We start from the raw sequence: 22,723 nt of genomic DNA, 5'->3' as shown, positions 1-22,723 counted from the left end.
TATTTCCGCTCAGGCATGTGGGGGCAATCAAGGTGAAACCCTGCAGATTGCTATTCCATGGTACTTCTGAAGTTGCTCCAGTTAAGGTGGGGCATATAGGATGACCTGTTGCAGATCGGCAACTCAAACTCCCTCTTTCTCTGTGTCGGCTTCTGTCAACCTTCTGCCATTCAAGGGCTTTCTTATTTTGTGTAAGTTGATTTTCCTGCACACAATTATCAAACCTTAACGTTTTAAAGCTTACCATAAGCTCTTGCATGCACACATAGTATACATACATGATGGCACGGAAAATGCACGCACATCGCTTGCATTTTTAGCTTCCTCTTCACACATTTACATAGTGCTATCATATGTCCTACTCTGATTTTGGCATTCTTTTGATTCGTTATTTTAACTGTTGTATTTAGTGATACCCATGCCTATCTATGGTTGCACTGTCTAAAATTTGGTGCATTGCCACCTTCTTTTGGCAGGGAATAGGCAAGGACAGGTTGGGGGCGCCATCTTTTGCTATGTCATCAGCATATACATCGCCCTTGCTTTGTGTGCTTGGTGGCATGCGAATCTCTGTCAAGCTTTCTTATCACAGTTCTGGAGGCATATTTGGAAGACATGGATTTATTGGCGAGTGATGTATTTTTATGTGGGTGCTTTCACATGTGGCCAAGATCCCAGGCGACAGGGATGGCGGTGGCAATTGCAAGCACTGTCTATGCAGTTTCCCTCAGGCTCACTCGGTGTGAAAAGACAGGCCAGTATCCCTGGTGTCACAGATGTCATCAGCAGCTGCGAACTGGAGTTGCTGTACGCTCATGCTCGCTTGGTATAGGTCATATTGTGTCCAAGCAAGGCGATGATAAATTTTGAGCGCTTCTGCCTATGTGGCAGCAGCGCTCGCCATTAAAAATTTGAAGATCAATAAAATCAACCACACTCGCTAGTGCCACATAGGCACTAGCGCTTGAAATTTAAGTGCATCAGTCCAAGCATGAAATTACTACAGCTTTTGATAACATCTTTTTTATTTACCTGCACTGGCCCTGATCCCAGGTGTCAGAGATGTCTTGGTAGCTGCGAAGCGCTACATTTGAAGTTTCCCTTGCACTCTTGGTATTGAAAGCTACAATGGTGCTGTCCCAGGCAAGGGATCAGGTAGGACTCTTCAATTGGAATGCACTGAGCTGGATGTCAGATGTCTCGGGTCTTCATCTTACTTCCGATGGGAAGGACGTGAAACTCTATGTATGTAGGGGGTTTGCCACTCACTTCTCTTATAATCCACCCCAGAGGAGAGCATCATTTCTTTAGTCCCAGGCAATGGCTTTTATGTGATGGTTTCAAAATTAGTGTGAAGAACAATGGGGGTGAAGAATCATGAGTGGTGTAGGGATATGTTCTATGAAACATTTTTTTGTGCGTGCTTTGTTTTTGGGGTGAAAGTTAGTTAGAGCCTAGTCTACTAGGCTTGGGGTTAAAAGTGTTGCCTCATTATGGATGTGAAGGGCTTGGAGCGTGTGCTGCATTTATATTTGGAGCGGTAAGCGAACAATGTCATGCTCCCTATGCTGAGATAATTTTCAAAGTTCTGTAGAGCATACACCTTTTAAGTAACCTCATTACTCAAAGGCACATGACACAGTGTAGCTGTGCACACTCTGTTGGCAACAGACATGTTAATGGACGAAAGGGTCCAAATTCATAGGTTGCCAAAATGCATTGAAAGGTAACAGCATGAGTTCATAAGATATTGAGATGTGACCCTTGTATGCCTCCAATATGAAGCTAGTAGTGTAACAAGGGGCATCAATCGGGCATGTTAGGATATTCTCTCTAGCAGAGGATACTTGTTTGTAGCAATTACTCTTACAAAGATGAGATTATTTTAAATTAACATAAAGACCCCTAGAAAAATCTGCATGGGTGAAGCAATGGCTTGATATTTGCTCTTGAATCACACTTATTTTGGGGGCCACATTGAATTTCGAATTTGAAGGTTGTGGATGTAACATTTGGAGGAAAGAGGCTAGGCTAGAGCGGAAGTGTGATGTGTGTAGGAGCTTGTGAGACAACCTGGCCACACTTGATTGATGAGGACATACAAGCTTTCAAGCAAGTCATGCACATGTTCATTGAACATATTGTTGGTGTATGGGAGACAACACCTATTATACACTACATGGTAAATTAATACATTTATGTTGAAAATGTCTAATTAATATGCATATTGTCGTGGTTATATTGTTCACTTATGCACCATAGTTATTACATACACTTTTTGGGCAATCAAGGCATGGAAAGGTTGCAATACTAAGGCAAAGAGAGAGCAACAAAATCTTTGTTTCAACTATCGTATCTGATAGTCACTTGTCTTAGCATTGCCTAGAGGGCGATGGAAGTTCTCTACATAAACTATGACATTGCTCAGGAAGTCTTTGCAAGCGTAAAGAGTGGGGTTTATCTTCACTCTTGGTAACAATACTTGAGCTTAAGGTTAAGTAGGTATTGAGGGATGGATTGTAGATGTATTTTATGACTTTAAAAGGGTGAGTCCTCCAAACAAAAAGATTAAGCTTGCAATATACCACATGCAAAAGATTGTAGCTATTCCTAGTAAAAAAGGAAAGTCACAAGTACATGTATTACGTTGATTCTACAAACAATCAAAATATTGTTTGGTCCCAATTAAGTGTTATCACACCAAGAGCTACTTATACTAACCATACTTCTAGGTTCCAGCAATATTGCTCTTAAATCAAACAATTATTAGAAACCAAAGCTCAAATGCCAAGCAGACTTGTCATTCTTGAAAGAGAGCACATGGCATATTCTTATATATGCGCCAATTTGGACAAGAGTTGGTCCAAATAAGTGTGGAGAGTCATGAAATATTGATTGTATTGCAAAAAGAGTGTTACAATGGCCATGATGGTGCCGTCAACAAGTTTTTTAACGGTTACAATTGAGGGGTACCTATAGTGGTGAGGCTTGAGGGTCAACCAAGCATCAAACAAAAATGAACTATAGAAGCTTATAAAAGTGCAATTTACTATCTAGCCAATATGCACTACACTTCTCAATTATTTTTGGTATCAGAAAGCTCTACACCATGAATCAAACCATTGAGCATGACTTGACATATTACACAAGTTGTCTCACATTAACACATCAAAGGCACAAAAAACATATAAATAGCAAGCATACCATTGCCAACACAAAACACTTGAGTACCTCACCACTCAAATCACCACAGAAACTCTACACAAAAGGAAAATCATTGAAATCAAGAATGCATTCAAGAATAGATTTTCAAGTCTTTGGGGAGGAAAATGCCTCTATGCTTAATAAAATGGAAAGATAGAACCTGTTTTGCAGCCTAACCAAAACCAATCATATTAGAGAAGCCCCAAATGGATAAATTTCATTGTCATGAAAGTCAAAAATGTACAAGAGCAAACAAAGATGCTATTACTACTAAGAGATAACCTAAGAAGTGACAACTACGCTAGCTACTACCATGGCAAGGAATCATTTACACAATGAACAAGAGGACTCTTCCAAAATATGTTTAAGTAATCACCATCGTATCAAGTGAGTAGAGTACATGGAACACCTATGTCCAAAGAAATGTGTTACAAAGATCTTCTTTGAATAGTGCATAGGTTGTGAACCTTAGAACCCAATATTTTCACACATTTGTACCTTCTAGTTTATGACCTAGAGAGAGAATATCCTATTTCCTACAAGAATTTGGTAGCTTTAGAAGTCCTTTTATAAATGTTTGATGTGCAATGCCAAAGTTTGCAAGTGCATTGTACTTGGATACATGTTTTTAGGGAACACTAGTCTGTACACCACCAGAGATGCAACATGAATGAAATGGTAATGCTAACAATGTGCTTTGCTAGATGCCCATTCTCCATCTTACACAACTTTATAATAATCTACATTTGAGGTATTTAAAATGACTGCTTTGCCTCTTTCTTACAAGCCTCACTTACCTTAAGTTTACAATAATGCTTAAGACAATGAACAATAGAGGCAAGATACAACCTGTAACGTTAGCAAGTCCACTACTCCAAGTAGGCTAAAAATTGATACTTTGGATAGTGGAGTTAGGATATCTAGTTTGGCTAAAGTTGTCTCATGAAATGAAGGTATTGTACATGGCCAACCAAAGTTATATTAATCTCTAAATGGTCTATTGTTCCATCGGCATAAATTCATGGTTGGTAATTGGAGTATTTAGAGTGGCCTTTCACATTAATTCACAGATTCGGTAAACTCCATACAAAGCACCAGTCTAATAGCCAAACAGTATCACAAGTTGTGAACACACTAATTCATGTCTATAACGCCCTATAATAGTCACGAAGTAGCAAATTGTGACACAATAATGTGTCTCTAATACTCAACAAATTGTGTGACTATTTTACCACAATCAAACTTCCTATAACACCAAAATGCAAGAATTATAAGAACTTGAGCCCTAATTTTCATTTGGATGAACAAACTCTAGCTCTATGTAAAAATGTTAAAACACACTTGAAACTGAATCCCGAGCACATAGGCATAGTCCAAAAGACAGCACAAAGTCCCAAACCACTACATCTCCATCAAGAATAACCTCAATCAAAGATCATTATCAATGCCTCATAAAAAGCCCCAAGCGGTTTAGAATCAGTAAGGAGGGGAAGACAATAAAGATGAAGCTTTCAACTCACTTCATCTGCCCTTATTGTTGCTCAAGGCCTTCAACCACAATGAGGATCTAATACCTTGTAAAGGAACATACCAAGATAGAGCTTGTGGCGGCTAGCAAGCACACACATAAAAAAACAAGTGTGTGCATGAATTTTTTCTTTGTCACCACTCCAAATGAGAACAGTCTCCATAGTTTAAGTGAGACATAATAGGAAGATAAAGTCAATGTGAAAGTGCTAGTGGATGAGGTGGTGGGAGAAGTGCCAGTTATATATAGGAGGAACGGACCATATGTTGGTCTTGTTATGACAACAATGATCACCTTCTATATATCGATGCCTGATTGTTACCTGTCCTTCAGGTTGGGTTGCACTTATCCTACCATTCATGTGTTTCTAGGGGGGCCTAGACTTTCTTTCCTTACCGACCTGATGGCCTTGCTCACTGCTCATTGCCCTCCACATTCTCCTTGTCCACTCATCCTAATTGCACCTCACCCTCATCGTGTAGAAATTTGGCACCTCATCTTATTAAACTTGATCATCTACTTGTTATCCTCAAAGGAGCCTCTCGTACATTGCAATATGAAACGAGGTGAAAAATCACAATGGCCTACATGAGAGGATAGGATTGTGTGCTACTCTATGTCCCTCTTTATAGAAATAGGAAAGATAGTGTCCAACTCTCACACATGGGCTTCATATACAAAAGGCATTGCTTAGTTAATGCCCCCTTTTACAGGAAGAAATAAGGGCTGTCACCAAAAGCTTGCCATGGAACACTAATAGAGAAGCTTTGAATACCCCCGGGCCACTACAACATGCAAAATAATAGCAGATCAAGGAAGAGGGCAACACCTCCAAACATATTGCACCATGCAAAAAGAATAGACTTCACCAAGACATCAGAGAAGCTCCGTTATCTTGATGTGTCCACGTAAATCCACTAGAGGCAAAATTTTGCAAAGAACCACAAGAACAAGAAATGAAGCTGTCCACTTAACATCGTCAACAAACCTTTATAATTCAAACGCACTAGAATACAACAATAGTAAAAAACAATGTATTGCAGACAACAAAGAACAGGACTGCCTTCTTCATTGGTCCCCATTTTTTATATCCACACAAGCAATGCATTCTACTTCATGAGCTGAAGGTATGAGAATGTATCCCTTTTCTTCCAAAGAAGCCAAAATCATAACCACCCAGGCAGTCAAGCCAGAACGAGCTAACCATCACAATTGCAGACATGATGATAAGTTAGACCCATGGTCTAAGTCAATATGCAAGTGCCAGCTTGTATGACTCAAGGCGTCCGTCATTACCTTTGTTTGAAAAGTAAGGGTCAACCCTAAATCAAAAATAGTCTGGCAAGTAGGACATTCCAAGATAAGAAATAGACATAGGACTTCATGGGTGGGGGCACTGCACAAGCCCAGTTAACAAGTACAAATGAGACGATTAGAGGAGCCATTCTATAAGCCAAAAAGTGACAAAAGTATGCGAATAAGCCATATATCACTAACTCTGCAGCCGCATTAACTCCTCCACAAAAGCTACATACATATCTCTAGCCATACTACAGAACTGAGATACCCAAAGTCATTTCCAGGGCAAAATATGGGCAATGGACATTTCGGCGGGACAAAGATGCAGCCTAATTGCTAGCCTAGCATTTGCTAGAATTTAAGTGCAACTACTTTTAAGCATATTTCATCCGTCAATCATGCTTCAATGCTTTCTTCCAAAGAAGCAGAGCTTTCAGATTCAGAAGAAGAAAAACCAGAGCTTTCAGCATCTTCATCTGAAGTATCCCACAGGTTTCCTGCTTCATTGGAGAAGTCACAGCAACTCTTTATGCTGTTCACATCTCCAGATTGCCCAACCAGCATTTGGATGTCCTTACCACCATCCTCAAGATGTTGGACAATTGTTCCATCACTTTCCTTGAAATTGTTTGAATCTACTTTCGACGGTTTTGATTCTACACGCGATGAAACCCAGTCCCTCCCTCTCCATAAGATTATTTGTTCTTTATCAAACGATAGCAAGTAGCAAGGAACCAGATCCTACACAAACCCACCATCAAGATTCATCAGCTGTTGCAGTTTGGGAATAACATTACACCAGTGAAACTCACCCTCAACTTTGAACCAATCTTCTTGTAGTCACTTGGATTTAAACCTTTGCAATCAATCCGTACCAGCTCATCATCTTCAAACGCCTCTCTTACATGCCGTACAAGGTCTCCATAGTAAGCATTTTTAGCTGCGTCAAAAGCATACCTCAGTAGCTAACACATCGAAGACACAATTACAGGAGAGGACAAAAAAATACAAAGATACTCACACAATATGCACAGGCGCATGATTTGAAGACCTCGTTTTCTCAAGACGTTTGCTTGATAAACTTTCAAGCCACCCGGTGCTTCACTGATGAGCTTAGGATACATAGGTGCATGGGGCTTCCAAAGCATAGGAGGAATAAAAGGTCTATCTTTGAATTTGAAGTTTCGACCTCTGAACAGGTACAGGGTTCCACCAATTCTTTCTATTATCTTTCCACCAGTCTTGTCCTGCCAAACTGATGAGTATGATCTTTCAAAAACTATCAAGAGCTTGACTCTTGAGTCAATTCATGTCCTGAAAACTGACCAGTGGCACCTTTCATACTAAAATCAAGTTGAAGCCCTCTGATGAAACAATGAGCAGTCAATTGAAAGTCCCTCTGACAAAAAACAGGAATGGTTCACTCAAACATCTATTCTTATCCTTTGAAAACTGGGCACCGGCTATTGACTTATACTAGAATGGACCCTCAAGAACCCAGTTGCATGGGGTAATAAATGGCCATCGCTGAACAAAAAGGTCACAATTGACATGAGCTTTCGTTGGCATATACTAGAGTGGACCCTCAAGAATGGCCATGTATATCAGGATGACCATCTAAGTTCACTTTGAACTCAACTTACATGCATGAGTACCTGCCAATAGTGTTAAGAGTTTTCTGCAGGTATAATCAGTTCCTGGTATAATTAGTTCCTTCACTTCCCCTTAAAGCATAACAAGATTGTTTCTAGATTGCTAAATGAGTGATTTCCTGACACCAGCACATCAGGGTAGACATATTTTGCACACCTCCTAAGCAAACATCATCAAGGAGTAAGGCATAGGACAGGTAGCTCTCTTCTCTTCTCCTGGCAATTTGCAAAATCTTCCCTGCAAATGGCATACCCTGAGCACTAGCGAAACTCCAAGAGGTATGGGGATCACCTTTCCTAGTTGTGCAGGGAGATTTTCTGTGTTACATGCCTCAAAGAACAGCTTGACACGGTATGTTGGTTTAGCCCTGCCTGAGCGGCAATGCTATCAAGGGCCACCGACCAAGTCTATAAACACTATCATGGAGCATATTGGAGAGAGGCTATGACACAAATCGCTCAAGTGTCAAGCCACTCGCCAACCTCCTGCAAATCCTGACCGAGGGGCCTAAACCCTAAGAAGAAGCAACAAAAGAAGTAGAAGGGGCACAAGAAGTTTTACCAACTTGCAAAGTCTCATCGAGTGGCCTATTTTTAAAAAAGAGTTCCCACCAACTTATAGGACCCCGTCCGATAAGGGCCAGGAACCTAAAGGCATTAAAATAAAGCATGACATACGCGCGCGTTGTCGTATTGTGACACGTACATAGTCGGAACGCATGCTACAAGAGTTATCTTGTAACTTTTTAGATACATAGTTATATTTTCTATAATGTACATATGCATATTTATGTATAATAATATGCTTTCTATCTCATCCTATTATTTATCTCAAGGGTAACCTATTCTTACTTTACCATCAGAAAATACTATGGAAAAAGCGTCAATAGCTCCGCCTCTTTAACTTAGGGCAAAAAACATTGATTCTTTATTTCTACTATCTCATTATCATTTCACACCCTAGCTAGATCCTATATCTAGGATAAACTCCAATATATATATATATTTTTCATATTTTTCTTATATTTCTTTTTAAAAAGCTACTATGAGGGAATCAAATCCATGCATTATTGCAAGCATGATTACAAAACTTTGTCAAGGAGCAATGTCATGCTTTCATATGGCATGAGATGTCCTTTGGAATCAAATGAAAGTCTAAGCTAAGGAGACCACAGGAAAACTTTTGCTGCCAGAAATGGACCCTATTTTGATGATTTTTTACACAAGGTTCTAATCCGAATTGGAAAACGATTTTAAAATGAAAATCGTAGCTAATGAGTTGAATTTTCTGCCCATATTTTTACTTTTTTATTTGGAGCCACGGTTGAGGAGATATGATCAAAATACTAGACCCCAATCTGCCCACATCATGCAGGGACAACTCATTTCCAACTTTTCTGTTCACACTGGCTCTTCTCTTCTTGTGTAAATCCTTGTGGGTTCCCTTCACCTATAAAAGGGGACCTCTTCTTCCTTGAAATGAACTCAAGCATTCAAGCCATTGATAAGAGGAATTCATAAGGGAGTGAGTAGTAAGGCCAAATTGTACTTAGCCATTAACATAAGCCTAGGCCTACACTTTCTCCTAGAAGAAGACTAGCCATTCTTGCAACAAGCTAACCTTGGAAGATCAACTCTAATCAAAGAAGGTCTTGCACTTGGTGTATCAATCAAAGTGGAATTATCCACTCTTCTTCTCTCTCCATCAATAATGGTGCCGAAGGGTTTGTCAAGTAAGATGTGTTCTACATTGATGTTTTCTTGATTTCTTGTTGTTTTCATTTTCATCTCTAATCCAATATATATATATATATATGTATCTAATCTCATCTCCTTAACCAAACCTATCTCTCTCATTCTTAGTAATTCATCCTCTCTACAAATTTTAGGTTCTCTTTGCTACAGGTACATCTCTCCCCGCAGTATCCTTATTGCCTACGGGCAAGAATAGGGCTTGGGAGGGAAACTTCTCATCTCTTCACTTCTCTCATATCTACATTTCTCACATACTATCCTAGATTAATAATCCACATGATGATAATTTCTATCGCTTTCACTCTGTACGATCTATTAGAATTAACGTATGGATTAGCCGTAAAATACACTTTCAACAACGTATAGTGTTTCTCTTTTGCCCAGAAAGGCTCAATGAAATACTTCTATCACCGGATCCCATCATACTACCTCTCATAAACTATAATTTTTCTTTTGACGTAACCGTAGTTATCTTGCTATGAATGAAGAGGATTTGTACACACAATTAATCCCAATCACTAGACAAAATATATATATATATTATGGTAAGCACAAAACTACAATTCCAAAGAACAATTCGTAGTCTATCTGGTCAATCAAGATTGAATGCCATTAACTCATCTATTAACCCTTTCATACTACCCATGATACGATATGACCATAGCCTTGATGTTTTCATCTTTGTGTTGTTTTGACACTCTCTTTTGTGTTCTTTCTTTGTGTGTGTGAGTGCAAGAGAGAAAGAGTAGAACTTCTTTCCAAACCCTAGTCTTCATGGCATCTATGGTTTAACTCCTTAATATAGTTTTTTTTTAGTTCTCTCACAAACTCTCACAGCCATAAGCCCGGTGCTTTCCCAGCAAGACCGCAAATTTCTCGACGGCGCGCACACACACAATCTCTTGCGTGGAGAGCTGATGACGTGGCAACTATACGGACAGATTTCTACAGTCCACGCTGATTGTGCTAACGTGGCAGACAATACGCAATTACCCGTTTTACGAGGCTGTGCCGAAGGGGAACCTATACGGATTTCCGCAAAATGCGCTGGCAATTTTGGCGCTAGTACTTTGGGGCCAGATGATTTTGAGTTTAAAGCTTTTCATGTAAATGTTTTTGAGAGGCCAAGGGCGAGCAAAGGGCTCATTCTCTGGCATGCTTCTGCAAGAAGGTGCAGAGGATGAAGTACAAGCAATGTACTTGAGTTCAAGGAATATAAAGAAATACCAAAAGGGGCGCCAAGGTTTAGGCGAGTGCTCTCTTGGGGTAGAACTCCGCCACTCCCCGTCTCGTGTCGTGCATCTCTTTCAGTTCAGTTGTTATATGAAGTGCTTAAAGATGTTCAGTCTGTTCTTTTCAGTTGACAGGTGGTGCCCGTCCCATTACAGTGGTATTAGAGCTTCAGGCATGTGCTTTTCTAAAAAGCGTATCAGTCCCACCAAAGAGCAGACAAAGCAAGATGGCGCTTCCAAGCTTTACACGAAATTTTATTAAAGAATCTCCGTGTCCCAATCCCGGACTTACTAGCAACTCCCACCCTTTCTTCATTGCACATCGGACGCGCTCCCGTCTGTATCGCTCTGTCTTACAGGGCATAAGCCATAAAGATCACTTGCAAGAGAAGCATCAAGGATTTTTCAAGCCACTGTTTTTCTCAGAGGCAGTGCCATGCAATGGTGGATATCTTAGCTACCAAGCAACACACTCCAAGCACTTGGCAAGCTTTCAAGAAAAAAAAGATTGTCCGAAGTTATATGCGTTTTGACATATTCCTTCGTAATGCAGCTTCTAGCAGAGTGGGTTATCCTGAAATGCTTGCCACGGAAACCCTAGCAAATTACAACTTGAAATTTTTGGACATCTTGCAGTAGGTGTTTCTTCTTGAGCTGATAACCTTGGAAGTCCAATGTGATTAGTATATCTTGGGGCTACCATCACCGCTATAGAAACAGAGTCTGTCGAGGTTTGTTTCGACTATTCAAGAGTTTATGGACCATGTTGTGATTGGCTACAATCTTATGGAAGAAATCTAACCCTAATTTTGGTGCAAGTTTCAGGACGGAAGCCCTGTCAACTTTCGAGCTCGATCAATGTCGAGAATGCTTTTTCAATTTGAATTAGCAAATCTTTTAATTTTGTTTGAGAACTTGTTTGGTGATCCTCTTTGAAATTTGTCTGAAATGGATAGTAATTGTTTTAAACTTGTCTTGGTGTCAATTTGAATTGTTTGACTCTGGTTTCAATAATGATTTCAATGCTTGGTCTAGGTATTGTCTAAACCTCAGAACGACGCAGACGAGATCTCTGGGGAGCGTTTTGTTGTATGCTTGAAACCTCGGAACCACGCAGACAAGATGTCTAGGGAGAGTTTTGTTGTATGCTTGAAAACCTCGCAACGATGCAAACGGGATGTCGAAGAGTGTTTGGTTTGGAAGATCGTCCTGCAAAAAAAGGTGCTCATACTTGGTAAACAAACCTGAATACGTGTCTGGAGCCTTGAGGCTCTGAGTAACGGGAGAAGCATAGATGAATGCCGCTTGTGCTCCTCTTTGTAATTCACGCTTTGCCTGCACATAAGAGATCAGAGGTAAAGAATGCAGACCCTCCTCACCACAAGTGTGTTAAGAGTTCATATTCCTGTTCAGTGGTAGCTCCGGTATCTTCCAAGAGCAGATTAGGGACTGGGGGCTGTTTTGTGGCTGTGCCCGGCCAATGTGAGGTTGTTCTCTCATGTCGGGTCATGTCCAACCATGTTTAGCTCGGGTTTTGGCTTGGTTCCATGGTCTCCAGTTGTCCTGCAGGCTAGGAATAGCATTCCCCAGCCCTAGTATATTTTTCCCCCTGAGCCTATGTGCATCCAGTGCCCTTTCCACACCTATTCCCTATTTTCCACCATTTACCAAGGTCGTGGGGCTAGAGGAGTGGGTCGGGCAGCAGGCTGAGGTCAACCCTATATAGGCAGCCAGGGGGGGATCACTTCCTAGCAGTGCAGATTAGCCCCAGTGAGGGGCGCCCTCTCCATGGCACCCCAAGGGGCAGCTTGGCGTTTTCTCATGCTGGCATCCTGGCGTTTTCTCTACAGATCAGCCAGCGTTTGTCATGCACAGCAGTTTAAACTTTAGCCCCAGTGGGGGGGCCGCCCTCCTTTGGGTGCCCTAGTGGGCAATCCTCTTGTAGCCAGCAGTCAGTGGACAACAGGGTGGCAGCCTTTGAATGCCTCTTCCATACATCCCATTGGAGAGCTCCAACCTTGGGGGCAACCCTTCTTCAGGCGTGCTTCTTTCCTTGCAGTTTTGTGCCCAGTTTACTGGCATGTTACAAATTCACCCCAGCATTCTTCATGGGCTAGTTCCCCGAGCCGATTCCTTTACTCTCCGTTTGAGTATTGGAGTTATGTTGTGTATTGGATGTTGATTGCACAGTTCAGTTGTGGGTATGATCTCTTCAGCACAAGTACAAAGGACAATTTTTTAAGGAAGCAAGTTACAACAGTGGCAATATATGTGCTATTCCGAGTCTGTATGCAGTTTGGCATATTGAATTGGATTGTACCGACTGGTTTGATCTTGGCAGATGCAGAGATATGGTGGACATTTGGTTTAATCTCAGGGAGTTTGCTTGAGGAGCTAGGACTTTTTGGACCCCAACGGCTTCTTTGGCAAACATGATCCTCACGTAACGACCTTTCAGGTCTTGTTGTTCTTCGCAGTCCGAGTCTACCGATGGTGTGATTCGCTTTGAGTCTCGAGTTTCATGAGATTCAAGCTTTGCTATTCGTTTTTAGGGGAAGCAGTTTTACTCCAAGTTGTCTCAGATTTCTTTCTGGTGGTACTTATTCTCTTTTCCTAGGATTGAGCGGGAGGGGGACTTCCTATCTTTGGGGAAGCTCTCAGCTTTAGCTCTTGAGCTTTCAGTGTCAGTGTTTGCTCTATTCCAACGTGGGTTGAGTCACTTGCTACCTCATAGCGTACTTTTGAGGATACTTCTCTTTCAGAGGGGGCTTCCAAGTTATTATCTTCAGTCGACTACCGATGCTCCATTCAGTCAAGTACCACGCATGGTGTCTTTCAGTCCTAGGTTTCCCTTGCCCATTTCTTGCGGTTTTGGATGGTGTGCTTGAGCCCACAGTGCAGTTATTATCTTGGCGGATGTTTTCCCTTAGCCATTTCGGTGGTTGCCTTGTCTTTCGGATTGGTGGTGTGACGGTTGCTCTTCACAGTGCACCCACGCAGTAGTTCCTATGCCCCGTCTTCCAGATTGATCCCTGGAAACTGTACCATACAGGACACACCTACTTCCCTTATCCTTAGACTGGCATGTTCTCTTTTGTACAGGTGGATAGTGGTCCTTCTTGGACTAGGAACCAGTTACAATTAGCCATGGCATTCTTCAAAGAGGGGAGACAGTCTTCTTGCTTCTCCCAGATTTGGTTCCAAGTTCCACAATATATCATTATTACCATTTTTTTCCTTTCAAATTCACTTATCCTTGGTGATCCAGTTACACAGGCAGAGACTATTGGAGAGTTATGACAAGTATCCATGGTTTAGGTGTTCTCCCTTTCGAGGGGGATATGAAGCCAGTTTGGGAGTTGGTTTCCACGGACTACTTCCTTTCAATTCTTATGGTTCCATCTAACAAGGACATATATCAGCACGGTGCCCCAAAAAGTCACCCAGAGCACAATCAGAAGATAGGTCAGAGAGTTCCACAGCAGCCGAAGAGCGCGGAAGAAAAGGAAAGACGAAAGCAGGATTGGTATCAGATTGTGTGGAGACCGACCTGGATCAAACAAATGAAAGCACCTTTCCGCGCATGGGGCAAAGTACGAGATCAAGAAGCCCTAATCTTCTTTGACGGAGGAGCCAAAGCCAACTTTATTTCACCCGAATTGGCGGCTCGACTTGGAATTACGCCCGAGCAAATGGGGCCACAAGCGGAGGTTGTTCTAGCGACACCCGGACGGGATGTTGTCATTACACCTGTCATTGGTAAACTTCGTTAGCATTGTCAGGGGTATTTAGGGCATGAGGACTTTTACATCATGCCTTTGGAAGGGTGTCACATCCTCCTAGGAATCCCTTGGTTCCTAAAGAACAACGCCGTGGTCGATTACAGGGCCAGGAAAGCTACTTTGAAGAATGAGAAGGGCCGAGAGATTGTACTTGATGTGAAGTTGAAGGGTGTATTTGTCTTACTTGTATCGGCTTCGGCCGTTTCCAAATTAATGAAATCTAGTCTTTTTGTTTACTCGATCTTCTTGAAAGAACTGAATGATGAACAAAGGTCAAATACGTCTGAATTAGAAAAGGAACGACAAGAATTTCTACACGCACAGGCTTATTGTTTCTCTGAAGGTCTACCCTGCGAGTTACCTCCTCCTCGTTTTAAGGACCACACGATTGATTCAATTCCCGGTAGTACAACACAGAACGGGCCACCTTATCGAGTTAGTCGAGCCCAAAATGAAGAAATAATGAACCAGGTAAAAGAACTTCTTGAAAAGGGTCTCATCCAACCTAGCACTTCACCTTTCTGTTCACCGGCATTGCTAGCACTAAAGAAAGATGGATCTTGGAGAATGTGCATTGACTATAGAGCTCTCAATAAAATCACCATCAAAACAAATTCCTTATCCCCAGGATTGATGATATTCTCGACAGACTTCGAGGGTCCTCTTCTTTCAGCAGAATTGATTTGAAGAGTGGATATCATCAGATCCGAATTGCTCATGGAGACGTTTACAAGACAGCTTTTATGACAACTTCTGGTTTGTACGAATATTTGGTGATATCATTTGGCCTTACGAATGTTCCAACGACATTCAACCGTATAATGGATAGGACTTTCAGAGAGTACCGATCGTTTGTGGGCACCTTCTCTGACGACATCATCATCTTCTCCAAGAATGAAGCAGAACACAGACAACACCTGTTGCAAGTCTTCCAGGCACTGCGGAAGCATAAATTGGTTATAAATGCAAAAAAGAGTGAATTTTCCTTGCCAGAGATACACTTCTTGGGACACATCTCCTCAACAGAACGGATAAAGATGGACACGACCAAAATTGAGACTATTCGTGATTGGCCTGATTTAAAGAATGTTCATAAAGTTCGAAGCTTTTTGGGCTTGTGCTCATATTATAGGCAGTTCATTCGAAAATTTGCAGAGATAGCTTCTCCTTTACATATGCTGACTCGAAAAAGAGTTCCCTTTACTTAGGGATCAGCAGAGATTGCAGCCTTTCAAACTCTCAAGAAAAAGTTGACAGCAAGACCAGTTTTGGCCTTACCAGTTTACTGGGATGCTTGTGGTCGCAGTTTGGGAGCAGTCTTGATGCAAGAAGGCCATGTCGTTGCTTACGAGAGCAGGATGTTTTCATGTCCTGAAATGGTTGCACAGATTTACGAGATAGAGCTCTTGGCAGTTATCCATGAGCTTACACAGTGGCGACGCTTTCTACTCAATTGGTTTTACTGTCTTTACAGACCACCAAAGCTTTCGCTACTTCTTGTCACAGGAGCAACATTCGGAAAAGCAGATGAGGTGGGCGAACAACCTGGCACAATTCCACTTCCATATAGTCCATGTTCACGGACAGAAGAATTTAGTGGCACATGCGTTGTCTAGAAAGCCCTTAATTCTAGCTATTTCCGCGATTCACATGTCATGATTCATGGCTGCTTTGTGCAACTTCGGGGCTGTCATGATCGAAAGGAAGGGATTGTAGATTTCTTGATCTGTATAAATTTGCCAATTGAAATGACAAGTTCCAGTTGTAAATTTTCCTAGCTCCTTAAGAGGGCTTCAACTTGTTAAGTGATTCTCTCGTGTATCGTACCCGGTTTCCGGCTTGGGATGCCCAAGCCTGTGACAGTGGTATCAGAGCATCAGGCGTGTGCTTTTCTCAAAGCATACTGATCCTATCAAAGAGCAGACAAGGCACTTGGGCACAATTTTGGAAATTGTTATTGAAGAATCTTCGTGTTACGTGACACATCCAACCCTCTGTGTCTGTGGACAAGCTACAGCATGACAAGGGTTCAATCAGTCCAGTCAGTCTAGCTTAGGAAGTGTTCTGGAACTTTTGTGAGTCTGTGCGCAAACCGTGCATGCCCAAGCACTTAAGTAGATGCATATCCTCTTGTTACACACAGCATGATCATCAACATTACCATCAAAATCCAACAGAATCTATCAAGAGCATTTTCCAGTGCATTAAACTTATTTTCCCTATTTTTGACATTTTTCACTTATTATTTTAAGTGACTTTTGTTGAGAACTGAGTAGGGCAATTTGGGTAAGATAATATATAAGCAAACCCTAGGCTAGCACTATTTGGCAGACGAAACCAAGAGAGCACAAGGCAATCCTGCACAACAGGCCCTCAAGGTGACTCCTCAACAAGAACCCCCAGCGTTTTCTTCAACCAAAAACGCCAACACACCATCAGCGTTTTTCAGCCTAGCCTAGCATTTTTCATCATCGTTTTCAGCCAAGGACTGCAGCGACAAAAACTCAGCAAATAGCGCTTGGTTTTTCCCCTGCTGCCTAGCGTTTTTGAGGCACCGAAACCAGCGTTTTTGGACAGCAGATTGCAGCCTTATAGCGTTTTTGGACAGCAGCAGCACATCCGATTTTCAGCAGCCATAAGGGACCAGCAGATAGCGTTTTTGCAGCGATAGTATTCAGCCAAAACAGCGGCTACTTCATCACCATTTTAAGCCGAAGACAGAGTCAAGTCGTTGCCGTCGACATCGTCCTAGTTGCCATTGCATCATAGTCTTCAAGTGCATCAGAGTTGTACGAGTTTGTGCAATCAATAGTAGACCACTCTCGCCATCGAGAGTGGGGCCATCCGAGGAGGGTTTTACAACTCCTTGGTGTCGTATTCTCTTCTCTCTCTATCTCTCAGTCTCATACACCTTCACGCACAGTGCCCATTCACTTTGTTTGTGTCCATTGCACTCTCTCATTAAAGAACGGAAGACTCTCCCTTCCCTAAGTAAAAGGAACCTTGAGCACAGTTCGGAGCACTCATGTTGAGCAAAGTTCATCATTCATTCCGCTGCACCTTACATTGGTATCAGAGCTTTGGCAGTGTTTTGTATCACTCAAGGAAAGAACCACAAGAACCACTGATTTTTTTTTGCTTGTTGCGGTCACACGTAACCCAAGTCCTCTTGGGCGTGTTGATTCCTAATCGTGTTTTTGAAGAGTGACAGGAAACCCAAGAAAGAAGGGCTTGTCCAGCCTCCCCTTGTGCCTCTTTTCACTCATTGAGAGCGGACCGTGCACTTAGCGGCCGGCCAATCAACATGAGGTGGGAAAAAGCAACCTTGGTGTGAGCGCAAGGCCGCCAAGCAGAGTTACCAGGGAACACCTCCCTATGGGCTGGGAACGCCGGAACGGCGTTCCGGAAGGTTTTCATGGCCTGAAACGGCCCGAAACGGCCAGACGTTCCGCAGGGGGTTTTGGTACCGGAACGGTTGGGAATGGCAGATTTTCAGATTTTTGAGCTTTATCTTGTGAGGCTCCCCCTTCTTAAATGCCCTTTCCCCCACCCCTTACCTTCACAGTGCACACAAGCTCTCAAGGGTGAAAGCTCAAGCTCTACCCTCTCGAGTCTCGAGTTTTGACTCTCAAGCTCTAGCCTTGTTAGTCTAGACTCTAGACTCTAGATTCGACAAGGCTCTCTCCCTCTCCCCCTCTCTCTCAAGCTCTCTCGAGAGTCGAGTCTCCCACTTTTAAGCTCTCTCTCTCTCTCTCTCTCTCTCTCTCTCTCTCTCTCTCTCTCTCTCTCTCTCTCTCTCTCCGCATCCCTCCCCCCTCAAGCTCTCAAGCCTATACGACACACGTTGGCCATAGTAAGGTTGAATGGTCTTCAAATCAAGTTTTTTGTGAGTATTAGAGTCAAAGAACTCTGACACTACTATTATTCAATCACACAGAGCTTAAAATTGCATTATTTGGGTGTTTTTATGCCTCCCGTTCCGGGAAACCTCACCGTTCCCCCGTTCCGCGGGGATCCCGTCGCCATTCCCGTTCCGCGTTCCGGGTAACTATGCCGCCAAGGGGTGCGCCCGTGGAAAAGAGTAGAACTCGGGTGAAGAGAAGATCCTTCTCTAACACAGATTGCAAGCTAAAGAAGAACCTCAAGACCCTCAAGAACCCAAGACCCACAAGAACCCAAGTTCCTCGAGAACTTAAGAACCAAGATCACAATGTATGGTCATCACACGAAGCGGAATAGATACTTTACATGGAGGTGGTGAGCATGGGAGTGGCGAAGAAGAGTTTTCCCCACCAGGAGGTTTTCCCGACTCTCCCCCTTCCCCATCTACGCCACGGATTGTACCAAATCCTATGGAGACTTTGGTCAAGACAATGTTGAACATGATGGCACAACAAGAAGCGAATCGTTTGGCAACCGAGGAAAGACAGGCAGAGCGTGCGGCACAGAGTGAACGACGCATACAAGAGTTGGTCCGACATGTTCTCACCTCGAAGTCCGAGCTAGCCAAAGATGTTGGTAGTTCCTCAAGTGACGCAAGCCGAGATTTGGACTCCAACAACCCAGTCATAGAGAAGTTGACTTTCAGTAAGTATGATGGTAAGACGGATGCTACGGTTATTCATTCTTGCTTGCATTAATTTAATGCTTATTTTGCGACAACTAAGAAGACAGGAAATAGCAAGGTTTTGACGGCAGCTATGTACCTTGCCAGTGATGCCATCAATTGGTACCACGCATGGCAAGAGGCACAATTAGGCGTGCACCTAGAGGAAGCCGACGAATTCATGCCCCTTTCCTTCAATTGGGTTGATTTCCAAGACAAGCTGAAGGCGCAGTTTATGCCACCTTAGTACCTCGCACGATTGAAGGACAATTGGCGCGCTCTCAAGCAAAATGGTATGCCAGTTATGTCTTTCTCTAATCGTGTTTTGCAGCTCGGCACTAAATTACGCAAATCGGATGCGGAGCGCAAGAAGGCATTCCTATATGGATTGGACGAGTATATCAAGTATGATGTCGAGGTGCTCGATCCAATCGATCTCAACAAGTCGGTAGCGATTGCTCTCCACAGGAGATGAAGCACAACAAGGGAAAGCCTAAGGAAAACAAAACTTCTCAAGAAACCCCTCAGACTTCTCAGAACCCGCACAATGGTAAGAATGGTAACTCTTCTAGCCCATCTTCCTCTAATTCTTCGGAAAAGAACTCTAACAATGAATCTAAGGGTAAACTAAAGCACCTGCAAAACCTAAGCTAACCCCAGATGAAAAAGCTGCAGAAGGAATTATAGGAGGATACATCACAGCTGAAGAACAAGTGATTTATGCTAAGGAAGGTAGATGTTATCAATGTCACGTCAAAGGTCACATTAAGAAGGCTTGTCCTAAGACAGCCCCACCTAAAGAACCAAAGGCACCCACAGCAACCACAAGCACTTTAATGAACCAAGCTGAATCTTCTCATGTCTCTAAAACACACATTGATGAATCTCTCATGAAGTGTTTTGGTCATGTAAAAGGTCAGCGTTTTATCATATTGTTTGATCCAGGCAGTATGCATGATGTGATTAGTGCCTCTCTTGTTGACAAAGCCCACCTAGAGGTTAGTCAGAAATCGTCTCTCGAGGTTTCTGGCTTCGCTCCTGGTATGGACTCTCATCACAAAAGAGTGCCTTGATGTGTTGTTTACAGTTCAACAAGCTCCTTTCCGTAGGAAATTTCTCGTGTCTCCTCTTTCAGAATGTGATATGCTTTTGGGCATTAGATGGTTTCGTGAGCATAACCCTCTCATTGATTGGGAGGCTAACACTCTCACCTTAAATGCCAAGACTAACTCCCCCCTCATCATTCGTGTTGAGGAGGGTTTGCATTCTTTGCCTCTCATCTCTCATGTGCAGGTAAAGCATGAATTACGACGAGGAGCACGAGCGGCATTCATCTATGTTGCTCCAGTTTCCCCAAGCATTCAGGCTCCAGCTAAGTATTCAGATTTGTTTACCAAGTTTAAACATCTCTTTTTGCAGGATGATCTTCCACCCCGTCTCCCACCCGAGCGGCCGGAGGACCACTGCATCAAGCTTATGGAGGGGGAACAGCCTGTCAGTAAGGCTCCCTACCGTTTGAACAAGACACAGGAGCAAGAGTTAGAGCGACAACTCATGGAGTTGGTGGCTAGAGGATTCATACGTCCTAGTGTAAGTCCTTTTGCTGCTCCTATTTTGTTTGTTCACAAGAATGATGGTTCGTCTCGTTTGTGTGTTGATAACGGGGCTTTGAACAAGATGACCGTCAAGAACAAGTTTCCGATGCCTCGCATTGAGTATATCCTTGATAAGCTCAAAGGGGCCAAGGTTTTCAGCAGGTCGATCTCAAGAGTGGATACCATCAGGGTATGGATATTCAAAGGCGACATCTTCAAGACCGCTTTTCGCACCGAGCGAGGGCAATGGAAGTATATTATTATGCCTTTTGGATTGACAGGTGCCGTGGGTACATTTAATCCTCTCATGGTAGGCCGTTTCGGCGATATGGTTGGTATATGTGCGTTCATCTTTCTTGATGATATTCTCGTTTTTTCTGCATCGTGAGAACAACATGAAAGGGATGTCGAAAGGGTACTAACCCGTTTGGATGAGTGTCAGTTGTACATTGCAGCTAAAAAGTCTGAATTTTTTCTTACTTAAGAAACTTATCTGGGTTATATTATATATGCAGAAGGCGTCGAGCTAGATTCCGCGAAGGTGGAACATGTTCGTAAGTGGGATTTGCCCAAAACTGCATATGATGTGCGTTCTTTTCTTGGTTTATGTCAAGCATATAGTTCGTACATAGAGAATTTTGCACGCATTGCCGCACCTATGACTGATGTTTTGAAAGAGGTAAAGACTCGCCATTAGCGCGTAGACTTGTCCGAAGCAGCCATTGAGGCTTTCGCAACTCTCGAAGTTGCGGTGACAGAAGCACCGTGTCTTATCCTTCCCTCTTGGGATGATCCCTTTGAGGTATGGACGGATGCGAGCAATGTCGCCATAGGCGCTGTGCTCAGCATGGTCGTCCTGTAGCTTTCCTTAGCCGGAAGCTCAATACTGCAGAAAAGAATTATTCAGTTTATGATAAAGAACTTTTGTCTGTCATTCACTCTCTTAAGCATTGGAAGCATTTTCTTTATGCTAGAGAGTTTACAGTTCGCATAGATCATCAAGCCCTCAAGCGGCTCCAGTCTATGCCTAGTGCACATTGGAGTGATCGCCAAGCACAGTAGGCACACTTTTTTGAGCAATTTGGAGGTTTGATTGAGTATGTGCCTGGAAACGCTAACCCTGTTGCAGATGCGTTGAGTCGCAAAGGACAGATTTTGGCTCTTGAGTCAAGGTCCACATTGTCTATTCAGGGTGTGTCTTTCGACAACATGAAGAATCAGTATGCGGATTCCGAGTTTGGTAAGCATTGGTTGCAGGCTCTTGCTTCCCAAGGGCCAAGCAACTATCTCATTCGTGATGGTTTGTTGTATTTCTGTCAACGTTTATGTGTGTTGCCCTCTCTCAGGCCAACCATATTGCATGATGCACATGATTCTCTCACGGGTAGGCACAGGGGAATGAACACCATTTTGGAAAACATAGAAAGATTCTTTTATTGGCTTAAAATGCGAAAGGATGTGTTTCGTTATGTCACACAGTGCACTATATGTCAAAAGGTAAAAGCTCCTCAAAGTAAGCCGCAAGGCCTCTTGCTTCCGCTGCCTATTCCCGATGGACCTTTTCAAGATATTTCCATGGATTTTGTGACTAACCTTCAACCAAGTTTGCGTTCAAGAAACACTCAATGTTTGACAATTGTCGATCGTTTCAGCGAGTTTTGCATATTGATTCCTTGTAAAGCCACAGTCACCGCACAAGATGTTGCACGGTTGTTCATTAAGCATTGGTACCCCCTCTCTGGTTTGCCTTTTCATCTGGAGTAAGCTTAGGTTTAGCAGTTGTGTTACCTTTTCATCTAGAGTAAGCTTAGGTTTAGCAGTTGTGTTAGCTTTACCCTTGGATTCATTGGAAGAATTCTTTGTTGATATACTGTTGGAAGATTGGTTAGAAGAGTTATCATTCTTACCGTTCTGAGGAGTCTGCGAGGTACTTGTGGAAGTCTTGTTCTCCTTAGGCTTTCCCTTGTTGTGCTTCATCTCCTGTGCGAGAGCAATCGCTACCGCCTTATTGAGATCGATTGGATCGAGTACCTCCACATCGTACTTGATATACTCGTCCAATCCAAAGAG

At 42.8% G+C, this 22,723-nt stretch overlaps 1 protein-coding gene across 1 annotated transcript in view; it reads right to left on the bottom strand.

Annotated features, from left to right (window-relative positions):
• Positions 1–5,776: 5,776 nt before the first annotated feature.
• Positions 5,777–22,723, bottom strand: part of LOC147450189 (CRS2-associated factor 1, mitochondrial-like) — a 30,754-nt gene continuing 13,807 nt past the window's right edge. The window contains exons 3-5 of the mRNA XM_086519480.1: positions 7,053–7,278; positions 6,844–6,971; positions 5,777–6,772 (exon numbers count right to left, since the gene is read on the bottom strand). Coding sequence (XP_086375606.1) covers positions 6,428–6,772; positions 6,844–6,971; positions 7,053–7,278 — 699 coding nt within the window. The 3' untranslated portion in view covers positions 5,777–6,427. The remainder of the gene's footprint in view (positions 6,773–6,843; positions 6,972–7,052; positions 7,279–22,723) is intronic.

Source organism: Adiantum capillus-veneris, chromosome 9 (genome assembly GCF_014529385.1).
Source record: "Adiantum capillus-veneris isolate H3 chromosome 9, ASM1452938v2, whole genome shotgun sequence".
NCBI classification, from domain to species: domain Eukaryota; kingdom Viridiplantae; phylum Streptophyta; class Polypodiopsida; order Polypodiales; family Pteridaceae; genus Adiantum; species Adiantum capillus-veneris.
This window is presented reverse-complemented; position numbering and strand designations above follow the sequence as displayed.